This window comes from Alexandromys fortis, unplaced genomic scaffold, assembly GCF_014885135.2.
Source record: "Alexandromys fortis isolate MF-2015 unplaced genomic scaffold, M_Fortis_MF-2015_v1.1 scaffold_156, whole genome shotgun sequence".
NCBI lineage: Eukaryota > Metazoa > Chordata > Mammalia > Rodentia > Cricetidae > Alexandromys > Alexandromys fortis.
Window position 1 is genome coordinate 455,787 of NW_026068028.1, and position 19,262 is coordinate 475,048.

General features: G+C 42.7%; 1 protein-coding gene across 1 annotated transcript in view; it reads right to left on the bottom strand.

Moving 5' to 3' along the window:
- Positions 1-19,262, bottom strand: part of Ern1 (endoplasmic reticulum to nucleus signaling 1) — a 91,848-nt gene that overhangs the window by 49,510 nt on the left and 23,076 nt on the right. Inside the window, exon 2 of the mRNA XM_050164249.1 lies at positions 11,253-11,373. Coding sequence (XP_050020206.1) covers positions 11,253-11,373 — 121 coding nt within the window. The remainder of the gene's footprint in view (positions 1-11,252; positions 11,374-19,262) is intronic.

Sequence of the window (19,262 nt, forward strand, 5' to 3'; positions counted from 1 at the left end):
CTTACACCTGTCAGAATGGCTAAAATCAAAAACACCAATGATAGCCTTTGCCGGAGAGGTTGTGGAGAAAGGGGTACACTCATCCATTGCTGGTGGGAATGCAAACTTGTGCAACCACTCTGGAAAGCAGTGTGGAGGTTTCTCAGGAAATTCGGGATCAACCTACCCATGGACCCAGCAATACCACTCTTGGGAATATACCCAAGAGAGGCCTTATCATACAACAAAAGTATATGCTCTACTATGTTTATAGCAGCATTGTTTGTAATAGCTAGAACCTGGAAACAACCTAGATGCCCTTCAATTGAAGAATGGATGAAGAAAGTATGGAATATATACATATTAGAGTACTACTCAGCAGTAAAAAACAAGGACTTCTTGAAGTTTGCAGGCAAGTGGATGGAAATAGGAAACACTATCCTGAGTGAGGTAAGCCAGACCCAAAAAGAGGAACATGGGATGTACTCACTCATATTTGGTTTCTAGCCATAAATAAAGGACATTGAGCCTATAATTCGGGTTCTTAGAGAAGCTAAATAAGAAGGAGAACCCAAAGAAAAACATATAGGCATCCTCCTGAATATTAACCTTCATCAGGCGATGAAAGGAGACAGAGACAGAGACCCACATTGGAGCACCAGACTGAAATCTCAAGGTCCAAATCAGGAGCAGAAGGAGAGAGAGCACGAGCAAGGAACTCAGGACCGCGAGGGGTGCACCCACACACTGAGACAATGGGGATGTTCTATCGGGAACTCACCAAGGCCAGCTGGCCTGGGTCTGAAAAAGCCTGGGTTAAAACCGGTCTTGCTGAACATAGCGGACAATGAGGACTACTGAGACCTCAAGAACAATGGCAATGGGTTTTTGATCCTACTGCACCTATTGGTTTTGTGGGAGCCTAGGCAGTTTGGATGCTCACCTTACTAGACCTGGATGGAGGTGGGTGGTCCTCGGACTTCCCACAGGGCAGGGAACCCTGATTGCTCTTTGGGCTGATGAGGGAGGGAGACTTGATTGGGGTAGGGGGAGGGAAAGGGGAGGCGGCGGTGGGGAAGAGACAGAAATCTTTAATAAATAAATAAATAGATAAATAAATAAATAAAATTCTCCTTCATAGTCTCAGTGCTTGTGAGGCAGAAACGGAGTTCACAGGGCAAGCTGGGTAGCTAAACTTGCAAGTACCGGGTTCATCAAGAGTTCCTGCCTGAGTAAATAAGGTGAAGACCCATCGAGGAAGACATCCAGTATCAATCTCTGGCCTCCATACACATCCATACACACATACACATGCACCTTCCCACACCCCAAACATACCATACACACTTAAAAAAAATTAAAATACAGGGTTGGGAAATGACTCTGAAGATAAGGTATTTGTTAAGTAAGCATGAGGACCTGAGTTGGATCTCTAGTATCCATGAAAAATCTGGGCCTAGCATTAATTGCCTATAACCTCAGCACTGGAGTAGAGGGGGGAGGGATGCCTGCAGAAACAGATGGATTTCAGGGGCTTGTGGGCCAGTTACCCAGTCCTGCCTAATCAGTAAAATTTAGGTTCAGAAGGTGGAGAAACGACTGAGGAAGATATCCTTTTTAAAAAATATTTATTTATTATGTATACAATATTCTGTCTGTGTGTATGCCTGCAGGCCAGAAGAGGGCCCCAGACCTCATTACAGATGGTTGTGAGCCACCATGTGGTTGCTGGGAATTGAACTTAAGACCTTTGGAAGAGCAGGCAATGCTCTTAACCACTGAGCCATCTCTCCAGCCCTGAGGAAGATATCTTGATGTTGGTATCTGGTCCACACATATGGGTAAGAGCACATTCACACACACCAACAGACACACACACACACACACACACACAGAGAGAGAGAGAGAGAGAGAGAGAGAGAGAGAGAGAGAGAGAGCGAGCAGCTTAGCTGGGCAGTGGTGGCACATGTCTTTAATCCCAGCACTGGGGAAGCAGGAGCAGGCAGATCTCTGTGAGTTTGAGGCCAGCCTGAACTACAAGAGCTAATTCTAGGACAGGCTCCAAAGCTACAGAGAAACCCTGTCTCGAAAAAAAAAAAAAAACCGGGGGGGGGGGGAGGCTTGGCCTGATTTTACCTCTGATTCTAACTAATCGGGAGGTTGAGACAACAAAATGAAAAGTTCAAGGCCTGCAGGACTACAGAATAAGATCAAGGCCAGTCTGCACAATTACTGAGATACTATCTCAAAATAAAAAGTAAAAAGAAAGCTAGAGATACAGCTCAGTAGTAGACTACTTGCCAAATATGCACAAGGACCTAGAATCAATCCCTGGTACAACCAAAAAGATAGAGAACCCAAAGTATGTTCAAAATAAAAAGCTTTGTCGAAATTCCCCTCTTGTCAGACTTAATTTCAGTCCTCCACAGGCGAAGAAGAAATAAACACCTTTCTCATGCTTGAGCAGTGAGGTGGAAAGGAAGATGCTGTGTATCATGCCCAAAGTCTGGGAATTCCTTGAGAAATGGAACTACTAAGAAAGTGTCATCTTTACATTCCACAACTTCCCTATCTCATGTTTCCGTTGTTCTTCTGCAAATAGATCTCGGATTGTTCCTAAGAACACACTCAATTTATCAGGTACTATACAAGCCACAAAAAGCTGTGAGAAATTTTACATAAGAATCCAGAACTGCCTACCACCACAGTGACATATTTTATTTATGTTTTAATAAAGTTTGCCTGGATATCAGAAGGGCAAAGCTAAGCTACTAGAGGGCAGGCAGTGGTGACACACACCTTCAATCCCAGGATTTGGGAGACAGAGGCAAATGGAATCTCTGTGCGGTCAAGACTACCCTGGGCTACACAAGATCAAGGCAGAAACAAATTCAGGTGGTGGTGCCTCACCTTTAATCCCAGCACTACAGAAAATATAAAATGGGAAGAGCTCGAGCTGCTCAATCTGTTTAGTCTGTGGTTGCCTAGCCTTGGTAGAGGTAAGACTTCTCTAGTGGCTTGGCTGCATTGTTTTTTTTTTTGTTTTTTTTTTTTTGATATTGAGGTTGAACCCCAATATCTGACTCGGGTTTTTATTATTCGTGCTACAGTGGTACAAGTGACAGGGGGTAGATGCATCCAAGGAGACAAAGTAAGTTCCACATGCTTCCAAGGACTCTCAAAAGACACTTGGTCAGAAGGATCCTGGGAACTAAACTATTAAGAGCCCCTCGGTGGTCCAGAAGCCCCATCAAGGAAGGAGAAATCTGACAGGAAGACAAAACCCCAGTACAAGATGGAAGTCCTTCAGAAGTTGCAGTGAAGGATCTCAGAACCCAGGTGAAGAAGGAGCTCACTTTGCCTGAGGACTAAGGAGGTGACCTGGACATGGATTCTTTGTCCAACACTACAAGCCAAGGCCAAGACTTTTTTTTTAAATGTGTCTGGGCATTTTTACCTGCATGTATACCTGTACCACTTGCATGCCTGGTACCCTCAGAAGCCAGAAGAAGATGTCAGATCCCCTGAAACTGGAGTTACAGGTGATAGTGAACCACTAAGTGGGTGTTAGGTACTGAAGCTGGGTTCCCTGGGAGAGTAGTCATTGCTCTTAACCATGAAGTCACCTCGCTAGCCCCGAAGGCCAAGGTCTCTGAGACCTGGTAAGGAGCTCTGTGCCAGAAGTGAGGCTAGAGGCACGGGTAAACCAGACTGATGGGTCTCGTAGGCAATACTATGAGTTCAGACCTGACTACATGAGCCAGTGCTTCTCAGACTGGCTGTGGTAGGGTATCCGTAGCTGAAATGTGCATCAAGGATGCGCATGCTCCCTTCCTTTACTTCTTTCTATGCACACTCCCTACATGGACACGGGTGGTGAGCACTGGGGACAGCATAACTGTCTTTCAGGGACAGTGAAGAGTGACTACCACATAATCTAGGAGATGGACGTCACAGCCTGGTTATGACCTAGAACTGGGGACTTAGAGGAGTAACAGTCAGACTCAGAAGGTACTTCCTGTACTGCACAAGGACTGTGGCCAACTGAACTCTAAGGGGATAGCAGAAGAGCATCACTCTAGTTTCTAGACTCATGGGTCATGACTGTCAGCACAGAAAGGACCAAGGTAAGAAAAGGAAATTCATGTAGTTGTTTAAGACTGCCTTCAAATTTCAATTAAGTAATTTTGTTCTAACCCCTCCTGAGAATCTCCAATATTAACCACTCACAGGACACCAGGGGAGTCTAGCTGGGAGAGCAGCCATGTTGCATATTTAGAAAGAATGTATGATTAGTAAGAATGATTCTAAACCAGACCCAGTCCTTTGTATCCACCATTATTGAAAAAGAGATGGAAGGAAATATAGCTGGGCTACTAAAGTGAAATTGGTAATCTGATGAAGATCTGAATGTCAAAAAGCAGCAGCAGTGAGTGTTTTACGGCACGAACAAGGAGCCCTAAGCCAGTCCTGGGAATATTAAAGAGTCTGTTCAACTGCGTAGAACACAAACTTTGTAAAGCTGATGTAGAGTAGAGCTGCAAACAGTTGGTTTCTGGTTTAAAGCTGCAGAAATGGAACCTACACGAACCTAATCACTGGGGAGATTTCAAAGGCAGTCAGGGGTTGCTGCAGCACAAGACCAGGTGTGGGAAGACTACACCTAAAAGCAAAATGTCACAATTCACCTTAGTGCCCAAAACACATACACTTCATTTTTTTCCCTACTAGGTATAATTCTCCATTTTGGCACAAGACACCTCAATTTCTGGGAACAGCAACATGTGTTTGGTTGAGGAAAAACTGTACCTGCCAAAAACCAGTGTGGAAATGGGGGAGGGGGGATATGTGTAAGTTTTAGATCCTGAAAAAAGTTAACAGTTAAGAAACCATGAAATGGAGTCCCAGATACGTATTCTGAAGAACACCAGTTTGATGGGCTGAAGGCCTATGCTTGCACTCACAGGTTTCTCCTACCTGCTCCACTGTCTTAGACCTAGGGCAGAATCCTCCCTTGTGTGGACACATGTAATACACTGCTGCCTGATGTCTCAACTTCTTTCTAGCCCCATCAGTTCAGTCTCATTCCATATTGGCACCTGCTGATCCTCAAACTGGAGGCCAGGTGCCCTAGTCTGCTCTATTGTCAAAACATCACAGATTGAGGGACTTAAGCAGCTGACATTTATTTTTCTTTGTTCTGGAGGCTAGAATTCTGAGATCAGGGCTCAGCATGGCTCTTGTTGGGGAATCTCTTCATGACTAGCGACATTTTCTCACTATGTTCCCAAATAACAAACAGACTCATACACAGGTCTCACCTCTACTCACAAGAACACTAATGCAGGTGTGGAGTCTTATCTTTATGCTATTCATAAAGTCCCCACTGTCACATACCATTACACTGGAGCTTAAGAATCTATGTTGAGTTTCTATTGCTGTGACAAGACACCATGACCATAGCTACTCTTATGAAGGAAAACACTTAACTGGGCTGGCTTACAGTTTGAAGTTTAATTTATATCATCATGGAAGAACACAGTGGAGTGCAGGCAGACATGGTGCTGGAGAGGGAGCTGAAAGTTCTATATCTTGGTCTGCAGGCAGCAGAAGGAAACTGTGTACCACACTGGGGGTAGCTTGAGCAAAGTCCACCCCCACAGTAACGTATTTCTTTCAACAAGGCTATACTACCTAATAGTGCCACTCCCACACTATGAGTTCGAGGACAGCCTGGTCTACAGAGAGAGTTACAGGGCAGCAGGCTCCAAAGCTGCAGAGAAACCCGTCTCAAGAAACCCTATCTCAAAAAACAACAAACAATAACAACAACAAAAACAAAACAACAAATGGTGTCAACTCCCTATGAACCAAACATTCAAACACATGAGCTTATGGGGCCATATCTATTCAAACCAACACAAGATCCAACCTGTGGAGTTGCCAGGGACATACTGAATGTGTAATACCCAGGTGTGTCACTCCTATACTTGGATTCTTCCATTTCTTCCACTGGCCACAGGCCCAACACTGGCACTCTTTATAGGGGGAGGGGGTACAGTTCTCTAGGGAGTACTCAGAAATTTGCAAGCACATTTTCTGATGGCCATAGGGGTTGGGAGCCAGAGATGCTGGTAGTTTTTTTGTTTTTTGGGGTTTTTTTGAGGCAGGATCTCTCTATAGCTCTGGCAGTTCTGAAACTCACTTTATAGACCAGGCTAGTCTCATAGAGATCCACCTGCCTCTGACTCCAATGTTTGGGATTAAGACATGTGCCACCACACCCAGCCATTTGTAGTCCTAAATAACCAGACACACTACTCTGACTTGCCAGTCACTCACATGGGACAAAAACCTTTAGTAGCTATCCAAGCCCACAATATGCTTTACATATAGGCTCAAAAACATATTTTGACTAATATACTGAATTTTCTCAAACTATATCTGCTGTATGAGTCAAGTCAAGACTGCTTCTTTTACATGGACCATTACCATGAAGTGTCCACCATCTTGGAAAGTGTCTCCATGGCTCTGTTGATATCCTCATCTCCATCAACAGACCCAGTATTTCCTCACAGGTGCAGTGTCCCTCATAGATGCATGGCCCAAGTATTTACAGAGTTAATTCTGTATATATGATTAAAATTTATTTTCCTGAGCAAGGTATGGTAATATGTGTCTATAATCTCGGTACTAAGTAGTCTAAGGGCGAAGAACCACAAATCTGAGTCCAACCTGAGCTCTACAGATCAGTCCGAGCTACACAGCGAGATCCTATCTCAATTCTTAACAATTCTTTTCCAATTATTCAGTTTTAGATTACCAGTTGAGCAATAGATTTCTTTGTAAAACTATGTATGTAAGTCGCTATCTATAAATCTTGTTTCAGGAAAGCAAAAGTGTACCTTTATAATAAATCATATAAAGGCAGGATAGGGTCGCTTATATATCCTATTTGGCTTCCATCTCTCTCCAAGCTCAGTTTACCTCCACCTGCTCCACTCCTGTCACACCCACCCATCCCAATGCTCTTTGGTCACAGAAACTCCTGCCCTTACTCTGTATTTCAGTTACTTTTCTCATCGCTATGACAAAATATCAGACTTAATCAGTACTTAATGGGGAAAGAGATTTATTTTGGCTCACAGGGTTGGTTTTGTTTTGTTTCGTTTTATTTTATGTGCCATGTATATATCTGGCACTTGTGGAAGCCAGAAGAGGATGCTGGATAACTTGGGTCTAGAATTACAGAGGATTGTAAGCTGCCACATGGGTGCTGAAGATGAAACCCAGATCCTCTAGAAGAGTAGCCAGTGCTCTTAACCACTGAGCCATCTCTCCAGCCCCTTAGCTCACAGTTTAGAGAATACAGTTCACGATGGTAGGAAGGCCATGATGGAAGGAGCTTAGTCCATGTAAGTGGAAAGAGAAGGCTGCTGGTAACATCATGTTGACCAAGAGGAAAGCAAGACCCAGCTAAAACCCTCAGGGCTCCCCCCCAGTGGCTTACTTCCGACAGCCAGGTCTCACTCTTTAAAGTTTCCACAACCTCTCAGTAGAGCACCACCAGCTGTGGACGTGAGCCTGCGGGAGATAATCCCAAACTCAGTAACACTCATCGTATCTTCACACTACTAGAAGCTCTTGTCTTGATCAAATGACATGTTCTTTGTGGGGCCTGTTGAAAACTGCAGTCCTTCAACCATACCCCAGCCCAGCGCTGATCCACTTTCCTGCTCTGTTTTTGTTTTTCTCCACAGCTTTTCTCACCAAGAATTTCTTTCCTGTCTGTGTCACTACTAGAATCAAAATTTTGAGCTCAAGCAAGGGAGGTTCCTCCCCCCCTTTTTTTGTTTTGTTTTGTTTTGTTTTTTCGAGGCAGTATTTCTCTACATAGCCCTGGCTGTCCTGGAACTCTCTCTCTTTTTTTTTTTTTTGTTGTTGTTGTTTTTCGAAACAGGGTTTCTCTGTGGTTTTGGAGCCTGTCCTGGAACTAGCTCTTGTAGACCAGGCTGGTTTCGAACTCACAGAGACCCACCTGCCTCTGCCTCCTATTAAGGTGTCTGCCATCTCCCGGCAGAGAGAAATTTTTAAATAACACTTAAGAATGGGTTAGTGTGCTTTGCGGTGGTGGCAGATGCCAGGACAGCCAGAGCTCTGTTATACAGAGAAACCTTGTTTTGGGGGTGGGGGTGGGGTTGAGGGACAGTTAGTGATACATTTAAAGTAATATCTACTATGTTGTAACTCTTATTGTTAAAAAATGAACTGTGAGGGGCTGGAGAGATGGCTCAGTGGTTAAGAGCACTGACTATTCTTCCAGAGGACCCAGGTTCAATTCCCATTACCCACACAACAGCTAACAAGTGTCTGTAACTCCAAAATCTGACACCCTCACACAGACAAACATGCAGGCAAAACACCAATGCACATAAAATAAAAATAAAAATAAATAAATTATATATATAAAAGAATGAGCTGCGGAGGGGTTGTTTTTTGTTGTTGTTGTTTGTTTGTTTGGAACAGGGCCTTCTGTAGTCTAGAAGGGCCTCCAACTCTGCTTGTAGCTAGGCATGACCTTGAACTCTTGATTTCCTGCCTAGACCTTTAAGTAACAGGATTATAGATATAGACCAAACCCAGCAGAACTACATTTTAAAATTAAAATAAGTAAGCCATGGATAGCAGTAGCTTCTGTTTATATTTCTGTACAAAGATATTAATATAACACATTGATACTATGAGTTGACAATAAAATTTTAATCTATGGTTATAACTAAATATTTCAAAATTAGCATATCTAAACTATTAATATAAAACTATATCATGAAGTAGTTAGACCCTGTTATAGACCCTGAAGACACAGCAAGGAAATAAAACAGGAGAAAAAGACAGGGCGGTGGCCAGGCACTTGAGAGGCAAAAGCAGGTGGATTTCTGTGAGTTCAAGACCAGCCTAATTTATAGAGGGAGTTCTAGGACATTCAGGACTACAGAAAAAAAAAAAAAACCCTATCTCAAAAAAAAAATTTTTTCAAAAAAAAAAAATTCACACACACACATAAAATTAAAAGCAAAAACAATTCCTCTCTGAGCTTCTTAGCTAATCAGTAGCTGGGTTCTATTGACTCTATCTATCCATGGCTCTTCCCCACTCTGTTTTCAGGTTGCTTTTCTATCTCGAGTCTTCCCACACAGGCTACTGCTGATTAACCTGAAAGCTGAACGTTTGATGAGTCACTCATATTCAAACATGCTAATAGCTCCCGATTTCCTATTGAATCAGTCAGGCTCAACACACTCTGTGGCTCTGGACCTCTCTACCTCCAGTGTATTCCCAGACTCTGCTGAATGTGCCAGCCCTTTCCCCCAAATACTACAACCCTCCTTTGCTCTGTTAGGCCTCCATCCCAAATGAAATCCCACTCTGCTCCCCCAAGTCATGCCTACCTCTGAAACCATCAGTGACCAGCCTATCCTGTGCCCAGAACCTCCCTTGAGTAGTCACAGACCCTTGCTCTACACTAAAACTGTCTTTGCTCGCTATCAAACTATGGCACCTTGAGGACAAGGTCTCCCTTTTCCTTTATGTTCCATACAGTATCTTTTCCAGGCTAAGATATTCTCTCTCTCTTTTTTTTTTAATTTATTTTTATTTCATGTGCACTGGTAGTTTGCCTGCATATATATCTCTGTGAGGGTGTCCCTGGAACTGGAGTTACAAACAGTTGTAAGCTGTCATGTGGGTGCAGGGAATTGAACCGGGAGATTCTCTTAAAACACATTAAATGGGATGGAAAAAAAAATAGGAAAAAAATTCTTTCCTCTCTCAGCTACAGGAGAGACTGTACACATGAGTTCTCAGAGCCTACAAAACAAGACAGCACACAGAATCATCTTTTGGCAACTCTTATCGTGCTGGTGGCTCTTCGGGTGCCTTGAAGTTCTTGCTGCTACATTCAGAGCCCAAACAGGTGGGGCAGGATGACTCTAGCATTCAAGCAGGTTTGCACAGTACTGACAAAATGACGTGGGACTTTCTGACATTGTGGGTGCATATTCTGATATGCCACAAAAGCCATCCCCCGGTTTGAGCTGATACATAGCTCTGCAGACAAGCTGTCTGCCCTTAACAAAAGCCAGGATGCCTTGCTCCTAGCTTCCTTTGTTAAAGTGTGGATTACCTGAAAAGAGGTGTTGACTGAAACTGGTCAGGATGTTTGGGGTTTCTTTCCTTATGCAATTTGAAGGTTATCTTATAGAGATGCTAATTCAGTACCTACCTGACTGCTAGACGTGACTAAAGTCCAGACACCTGGTTGCCTAGGCAACAGCCTTTGTGTGTTCCCGCTCATTTGGGATGGATATATAAGATGTTGAGACAATAAACGGGGATTCTGGCCTTTTCCATTATGATGGTGTAAGCTGTGTCTGATTATTCCTCGCAACTCCGTTCCAGTCTAGTTAGAGAATCTGTGTTGGACCCACACGGGCTCCGACATGACATACGACAATATTTTTCCATCTGGAAGACTACTTTATCAGGGAAACTGATGCTGTGCTCATGAAGATAATAAGCCGTAGAGAAGGAGATGAAAGGAAACACGCCGGTCAAACCTGAATTAGACCAAATAAGGCTTACTAATGGACAGACTAACAGAACATCCCTGAATCAATCCGAGATGGGCACAGTTTGTCTGGGAAGACTGCTTTAAAAATCAAGGAGGATGAATTCTCCAGCTGTGGAGCTCCCCAGCACTGATTACTGACTACCGTCAGAAGGCAATGATAGTAAGATGAGCTTAAATGAGAAACAAGCCTCATTTCAACAACTCAAATGTGGTTAAGCTGAGTGAATGTCAAATCTTACAGGCCATGGTTATTTCGGGCTCTATAAGAAATAAGTGAGTAGTTTAAAAGGTTGTGAAGATATCTTATAATTATGATTACAAGATTCCGATCATTAGAACTTAACACATTTAATGCAAAAGGTCTTCAGAAAACAGCCAGAGCTATTAATAGAAAAGCTTAGAGCTTTTCAGCATCTGGACAAAAGCAATGAAGCATAAAAGAGAAGATATTTCTTCATCTGCTGCATTCAGTAGAGAATCATAAAAGTTTAGGCTGTAAAGTTACTCTCTAAGTAGAAAACCTTTTCCTCTTTTTAGCTCATGCTCCTTTCTTATTAAACAACATATAACCATTTTCCTTTGGAATATTTACCTGGCAGCAGCTAAGCAAGTTTCTATGTCACTCAAGGATAATCTGAATTACCTTCCTTTAAAGTCCACTTGATCGAGCCTGTCCTCTTGCTGACAGCATGCAAACTTCCATCCAGGGTTGAAACAAACAACAGGGTTTCAGGCAGTGTTACTGTGCTGGCACTTCCAAAACTCTGCAACGAGACAGACAGTAGCTTCATGTCAATCCACTCCTTCACCCTGGGCATGTATAATCACAATAATCACAAACACCCCAAAATCATCCTTCATGCCAGGTGGTGGTGGTGCATGCCTTTAATCCCAGCACTCAGGAGCTAGGGGCAGGCGGATCTCTGTGAGTTCAAGGCCAGCCTGATCCACAAGGGCTAGTTCCAGGACAGCGAAGACTGTTATACATTGAAACCCTAGCTTGAAAAAAACAAAATTCATCCTTTATATGATCATTTATCTTCTAGATACAGAAACTGAGATTGGAGGGCCTAAGTTCTCATCCAAGGGCACATGTCCAGACAAGAGCTGAGTCACTTTATCCAAGTGCTGATCCTTCCCACAAACCAACAGGTCTATAATCTAACATGACAAAAAAGTCTGAAACAACCTATGGACAACGTCCCCTGAAATGGGGGGCAGGGGGAGAGGACAGTTTGACCAGCTTTCTGGCTTCCTCCCCTTGGGTCTATTTCACACTAGAAAACCTTGGCATGTTATAAGAGTCCTTAGTAGAAAAGAACAACTGTTTCTCATCTGCAGAAGATTTTTTAAGCAAAAAACTAGAGGAATACATTTAAAGTTAAATAGGAAATCAACCTTTGTTATATAGATATTATATGTGCTAAAATATCAATATTCTTGGGCTGGAGAGATGGCTCAGCAGTTAAAAGCACTCCCTGTTCTTCCAGAGGACCCTAGTTCAACTCCCAGCACCTATATTGGGCATTCATAACTGCTTATGCTCCAGCTCTAGAGGATCTGATGTCTTCTTCTGGAATCCATGGGCATTCACATCCATGTGGCACATACATACATACACACATATATGTAAATAAAACTATTTTCAAATCTTTAAGAAGCAGTGCACTCTGTCTGGTGGTAGTGGCATGTGCCTGCAATTCTAGAACTGGGGCGGGGGTAGGGGGGCAGAGGCAGGCAGATCTCAGAGTTTAAGGCCAGCCTGGTCTACAGAGTGAGTTCCAGGACAGACAACATATATATAGAGAGAAATCCTATCTTGGAAAAAAAAATATCAAAATTCAGTGTAATTTATAATCATATTAAATTGAAGCTGTTATTGAAGAAATTGACAAAAAGCCTAACTCCAAACTTTTCCTCATAATCAAAATATAATTTAAAGTCCATCTTTTTCGTTCAATAAATTGTGACAACAGAGAGCCAGACATGACGATTCATACCTGTGGTCCCAGCACTTTAGAGGAGAAGGCAACAAGATTATGAGTAAAAGATTAGCTTGGGCAACACAACAAGGCTCTGCCTAAGTAAATAAATAAATAAATAAATAAATGGACGAATAAATGAATAAATAAATAAAATTATTTTATTTTTAGATTTTTTTCAATTGTGTTTTTTAATGTAGGAATGTTTTGCCTACATGTGTAGATAAGTGTAACACATGGGTACCTGTTGTCTGTAGAGGCAGGAAAAAGGCAATGAATCCTGAATCCTGGAACTGGAGTTACAGAGGGTTTTGAGTTGTCATTTGGGTGCTGAGATCCCAATTTGGATCTTCTGCAAGGGCAGACTGATGAGCCATTTCTCTAACCCCCAAGATAAAAATATTAAAACAGACCATTTTAAAGCAAGGAATATAGCTCAATACACAGCAGTTACCTAGCATGTATGAAGCCCTGAGTTCAATTCCCTATAGGGAAAACTGAGATTAAAAAAAAAAAAAATCTAAAAAAATCTAAAGAGGGCCTCAGCAGTTAAGACTGCCTACTACTCTCACAAAGGATCTGAGTTTGGTTCTCAGTACCCACACTGGGCAGCTTACAACTGCCTATAACTCCAGCTACAAAGGAGTTGTTCCTCTGCACTCCACAGGCACCTGTGTTCACATACCCACACACGTACACACAATTTCACATCTAAAGACTGTGAAAATTATCTTTATTATCCATTGCTAGTAGCAAAGAGAAATGTTAATATAACTTTTCTTAAAAATAATTTTTAAAGAGTACAAAATAACAGGGTTCTTCAATATTTTTAAATGTGTGTCACTGTACTTATATTCATTAGTCTCATTCTCCCTTGTTCCACCTACGCTCATACACACATACACATGTTCCCTTCCTCCCCTCAAATGGTCCTATGGGAAAGCATAGTTCAGATCCTATATTTCAATTCAACTTCTATACCCTAAAGAAAATATTTCTGATATGAAAAAATCTCTAGGCACAATGACATACTTTTTTTTGGGGGGGGGGTGTTTCGAGACACAGTTTTTCTGTGTAGCTTTGGGGACTGTCCTGGAACTCACTCTGTAGGCCAGACTGACCTTGAACTCTTCCTGCCTCTGCCTCAGAGTGGTGGGATTAATGGCGTGGGCCACTGCCACCTGGCTACTTTCTTAATAGACTCAAATTTCTAATATTTAAAAAAGCCGAGTGTTGGGATTAACACCCAACACTCGAGAGGCAGAGGCAAGTGGATCTCTGTAAATTCAAGGCCAGACTGGTCTAGAGAGCAAGTTCCAGGACAAGCTCTAAAGCTACACCGAGAAACAAAACAAAACAAACAAAAAAAGCTGCAACAAACTGAGACATGGCTCAACAACAAATTTTTCATATGTATTAACACAGACTTTAACTCTATGATACAGAAAATTGCTCATATATTATCCAGTGAAAAATACGGAACCCAAAACTTGGTGTGCACTATGGTTCTGATGGTACAGGATAGAGTCCTGTCTGTGTGTCCTCCGGCTTTGCTAAGCCCTGTACCCTCACCACGGGATTCATAGGATCTGTCACATGCACCCACATATGTGTACGACAATTGGTAATTTCCTAGATAAATCTTCCCTGTTGAGACGGGGCCCATTCATCTGTGCCACACTTTTGTAATGAGTTTTTTTGTTTTTTTGGTCACTATCCCACACATTACCTAGTTCTACAGTGTGTGTCGGAGGGGAGCATGTTGAATTTAAACAGACCAACAATGCTTGCTTAAACTGTAACATATGAATTTGGGCATAAATATTCTTTTAGAATATGAGTATAGTTGTCTTTTCGTATTTTTTTTTTTAAAGGATTGTGCAGCTCCTTGTGAATGGGGCCTGATTCAGAATGCCTCCTCACTCTCTTAAGAACCTTAAAAGACAGGGTCTGATGGTTCTCTTTGGGGCAGCCAGCGGTAACAGGACAAGTATTCCAGGCCCTGCATTCCTTTTTCTAGGGGGGACCCACTGGAGGTATCTAGTGGGGGTGATGTTGGAGCAGCAGCCAGAACATGGCTCATCCCCTGGAGTGTTGGCCTGGATGGCAGAAGGTGCAGCCTTTGCTTGATATGGAGTGGCCTTCTTTCTGGAAGGGGTGAAAGAGCAGTATACATATATATGTTCAAACAAACACTCATACACATAAACAAGAATAAATTAAAGCAAAATAAAAATACAGACGACTGAGGAGATGTCTCAGGAGGTAATGGTTTTGCCACTGAGCCTGAAAACCTGAGCTCAATTTCCAGTATTCACATTGTGGAAGGAGAGAGCTGCTCATTTGAGCTGTCCTTTGACCTCCACATATGTGCTACGGCACACATGTCTCCCAGAAAAATAAAAAACAAAAACCCAACAAACGTGATTAAAAACAAACAAACAAATAACACAGAGAAGCTAGGAGGTGGTGGTGCACGACTTTAATCCCAACACTCAGGGGACAGGCAGGCAGATCTCTATGAATTCAAGTCCAGCACTGTCTACAGAGTGAGTTTCAGGTCAGCCAAGGCTACACAGAAAAACCCTGCCTTGAAAAACCAAAGTAAATAAATTAAATAAACAAAAGCACAGAGAAAAGATAAAGAAAATAGGGCTGGAGAGATAGCTTAGTGATTAAGAGCACTGCCTGCTCTTCCAGAGGTCCTGCGTTCAATTCCCAGCAACCACATGGTGGCTCACAACCATCTGTAATGGGGTCTGGCCTTCAGGTATACACTCAAGCCAACAGAACACTGTGCACATAATAAATAAATCTAAAAAAAAAGAAGAAAAGAAAAAAAGATAAAGAAAATATTATAAAATTATAGCACTAACATTTTCTCCTCCATTTTCTTAAAACACACAAGTTTGCAGATCAGAGAGAAGCTGACTTTTAACAGCACTTATGTGAGCACCTGAGTTCAGGGAGCACAGTTTCAATTTCAGGATATTAGGCAACTCTGCCACCTTTGATTATTAGTAGTTACCAAAAGGAACAAAGGTTTAGAGAGACAGAAGTCTCCCAAATTTTGAGCATCTAGAAGAATAAGAGAGTTGGTACTATTACTGAAGCCTTCATTGCAGCATAGAAAATGTCCCGAATATCTCATCACAGTAGTAGAATTGAAAAGACTTGAACATTAGTGCTCCTTTACCTCTAGCAGGGAGACAAAGCCATCTACCTTGTTTGAATGGCTTGGAAACACAGGAAAGGCAACTGTCTGTGGTGACTGGCACTCATCGGACAACTAGCACAGTCTTCTAAAGATCTCAAAAACATGAGGTTTGCTTCTTCTTGGGGTGGGGGGTGTGAACCAAATGGTAGATGACGCTGGTGCAGTGGGAGGGTCTGCAGGACCAGGGGCCAGGATTAGAAGGCCGAGGAGGCTTCCCCAGAGGCAGTAGTCTAAGGAGCCAGGGCCAGTCATAGTTGAGGCTGTGGGGCTCATGGAGATAAAGCTCAAGGAGTGAATCCCCGTCCCCAAGCTGGGCGCCTGGTTAAGGACATGAAGATCAGTCCCTGGAGGAGATCTACCTGGTCCCCTGCCCATTAAGGAACCTGAGATATTGAGATTTCCTGGGTGCATCACTAAAGGATGAGGGTCTAAAGATCATGCCAGTGTAGAAGCAGACTCGGGCTGGCCAGCGGACCAGGTTCAAGGCTTTTGTCACTACTGGGGACTACAATGGTCATGTTGGTCTCGGTGTTAAGTGCTCCAAGGAGGTAGCCACTGCCTTCTGAGGGGTCCTCATCTTGGTAAAGGTTTGCATTGTCAAGATGCAGAGAGGCTACTGAGGGAACAAGATTGGCAAGTCTCACATTATTCCACGCAAAGTGACAAAGTATGCTGGTGTGTCTCAACCCTACCTCCAGAGGCCCTGGCATACTCTGCTCCTGTATCAATAACTGCTACACATCAGTCAGGGGCTGCAATGCCATCCTGGGCAACTTTGCCAAGGCCACCTCTGATGCCACCTCTAAGACCTACAGCTACCTGACCCTGACCTCTGGAAAAAGACTGTGTTCACCAAGTCTCCTTTATCAGGGATTCACTGACCATCTTGTGAAAACCCGCACCAGAGTCTCAGTTCAGAGGACCCAGATTTCAGTTGTGGCCACCACATAAGGGTTTTAGACAAGAAAAATAAAGTGAATTAAGTCTGTTAAAACAAACAAGCAAGCAAAAAAATATGAGGTTTGGAGAGAAGCTGGATTAGTCATTGAGCTCTAGCTGTCAGTTACATGTCCACAGTAACCTCATGACCCTCATCCAAGCTTGGCAGGTTTTGCTCTTAAATAATTCAAATTGGTTATCCCTGGGGAGCCATTAAAATCCTTTCTTTCTCTCTCCTCCCCTCTTCCCTCCCCTTGAGATGGGGTTTCACTATGTAGCCTATCATATTCTCATAAGATAAATACGCATTATAAATTTCCTGATGTTTCAAAACCTCAAGCATAATTTATCCCTCCCTTTGAAATAGGTCCTTACAAAGCCCAGGCTGGCCTTTGATTCTCTATATAGCCAGTGATAATCTTGCCTGGTTTAGGTAGTGCTGAAGATCATAAGGCTTCATTTGTACTCGGGAAACAATCTACCAATTGAGCTACCTTCCCAGACCTTCAGCATTTTTTTAAACATAAAAATACCTACCTCTAAATATAGTTGCTATAACTAATATGAATAAATATGCTCCTAGGTGCCTTCTGTGATATTGATCACAGCCGAGAACTATTTGTACCAGAACACTGAAAAATACTGCTTCATGATAATGAACATGTCCATTACCTTTGCCTAGCCATTCCAGCCTTTAGTACTTAATATTTTAGTACTTAATAATTTCTGCAACAGATGAAAAGCAGGAACAGACCCTACAGCTATACATGATAGTTTCCAGAGGGCTTGAAAATGGAAAAAGGTCAAACCTACCTCCTCCGCTTTATGCTATCTGGAAACTAACTGATGTTTAAAACTATACATATATACTCTTAGTTTGAAGATGGTTTCTAGAAAGTGAACAACCAGGAAACCCTTAATGGTTGAAAATAACAGGGGCAGGTATTTTAGTCTACCCTCAAACTGCACATCCCAAAGACACTAGGCTCTGTCCTCATAACCCCTCTCATTCAAGATGAACAGAAATCACTTTGGAAATACCCAGCCTTTGAAGCACCTCAAATCAGATGACCTTTTCCAAAGGGATCTATGCTTGATGCAAATTGTACTACCTTGTTTATAAGACTGGAGCATAAAAGAGGGCTGTGATTTCTGTCTGTTTATAAACTCCCTCAAAACACACACACACACACGTGTGTGTGCACTCTCACTCATCAAGACCCACTTTTCTTAGACAGGGGTTGTAGCCCTGGCTGTCCTGGAATTCACTCTATAGACCAGGCTGACCTTGAACTAAGAGACTTCCCCAGTGCTGAGATTAAAAGCATGTGTCACCACTGCCTGGGAAAACCCACTAGTTTGTAATTACTTAAGTGCATGTAAATTAATTAAATCCAAATTGTACATCTTTGTTTTCTGAGGGTTTTTGTTGTTGTTGTTGTTTGGTTTGGTTTGGTTTGGTTTGGTTTGGTTTGGTTTCTCAAGACAGAGCTTCTCTGTGCAGATTTGGAGCCTATCCTGGAACTCTCTGTAGACCAGGCTGGCCTCAAACTCAAGAGATTCATCTGCCTCTGTCTCCCGAGTGTTGTGATTAAAGGTGTGCACCACACTGCCTGGCTCAAACTGTACATCTTTTAAACCAGCATATTTTATCCCTGGCCTTCAATAGCAGAAGGAGCCTCACTGTAACCCTGTTCAGCATGCACTTCAACAAGCCACCTTATGATGTGAGGTGTCCTTCTGTACACTGCAAATACATGTTGCTTTTATTGGTTGATGAATAAAGCTATTTTGGCCTATGGCAGGGCAGAATACAGCTAGTTGGGAAATCTAAGCAGAGAGACAGGGAGAAAGAAGGCAGGATCAGGGGATCTGCCAGCAGGCACCAGAAAATCAAGATGTGAGGTAACAAGACACCAGCCGAGTGGTAAAATATAAACTAAGAGAAATAGGTTAATTCAAATGTAAGAGCTAGCCAGAAAAAGTCTGAGCCATTGGCCAAACAATTATAATTAATATTAAACCTCCAAATGATTATTTCATAAGCATCTGTGGGAACTGGCGGGCAGGAGAGAAACCTCCAGTTACAACCTTATCCTATGCAGAATTCAATTATTTTGTCATTTGATCACATAGCAAGAGACTGTGCCCAACAAAGACCAAAAGGCCATCAAGAATTCATAACAGCTGGACCAGTCAATGGCTCAGCAGATAAAGACACCTGACACCTACCCTGACAACCTGAGTTTGATCTCCAGGACCCAAGGGGTAGAAGAGAACCAAATCCTACAAGTTGTCCTCTGACCGCCAAACATGTACCCCCCACCCCACACACAAATAACGATAAACAAAATATTTTTATGCCGGGAGGCGGTGGCGCATGCCTTTAATCCCAGCACTCGGGAGGCAGAGGCAGGCGGATCTCTGTGAGTTCGAGACCACCCTGGTCTACAGAGCTAGTTCCAGGACAGGCTCCAAAGCCAGAGAAACCCTGTCTCGAAAAAAAAAAAAAAAA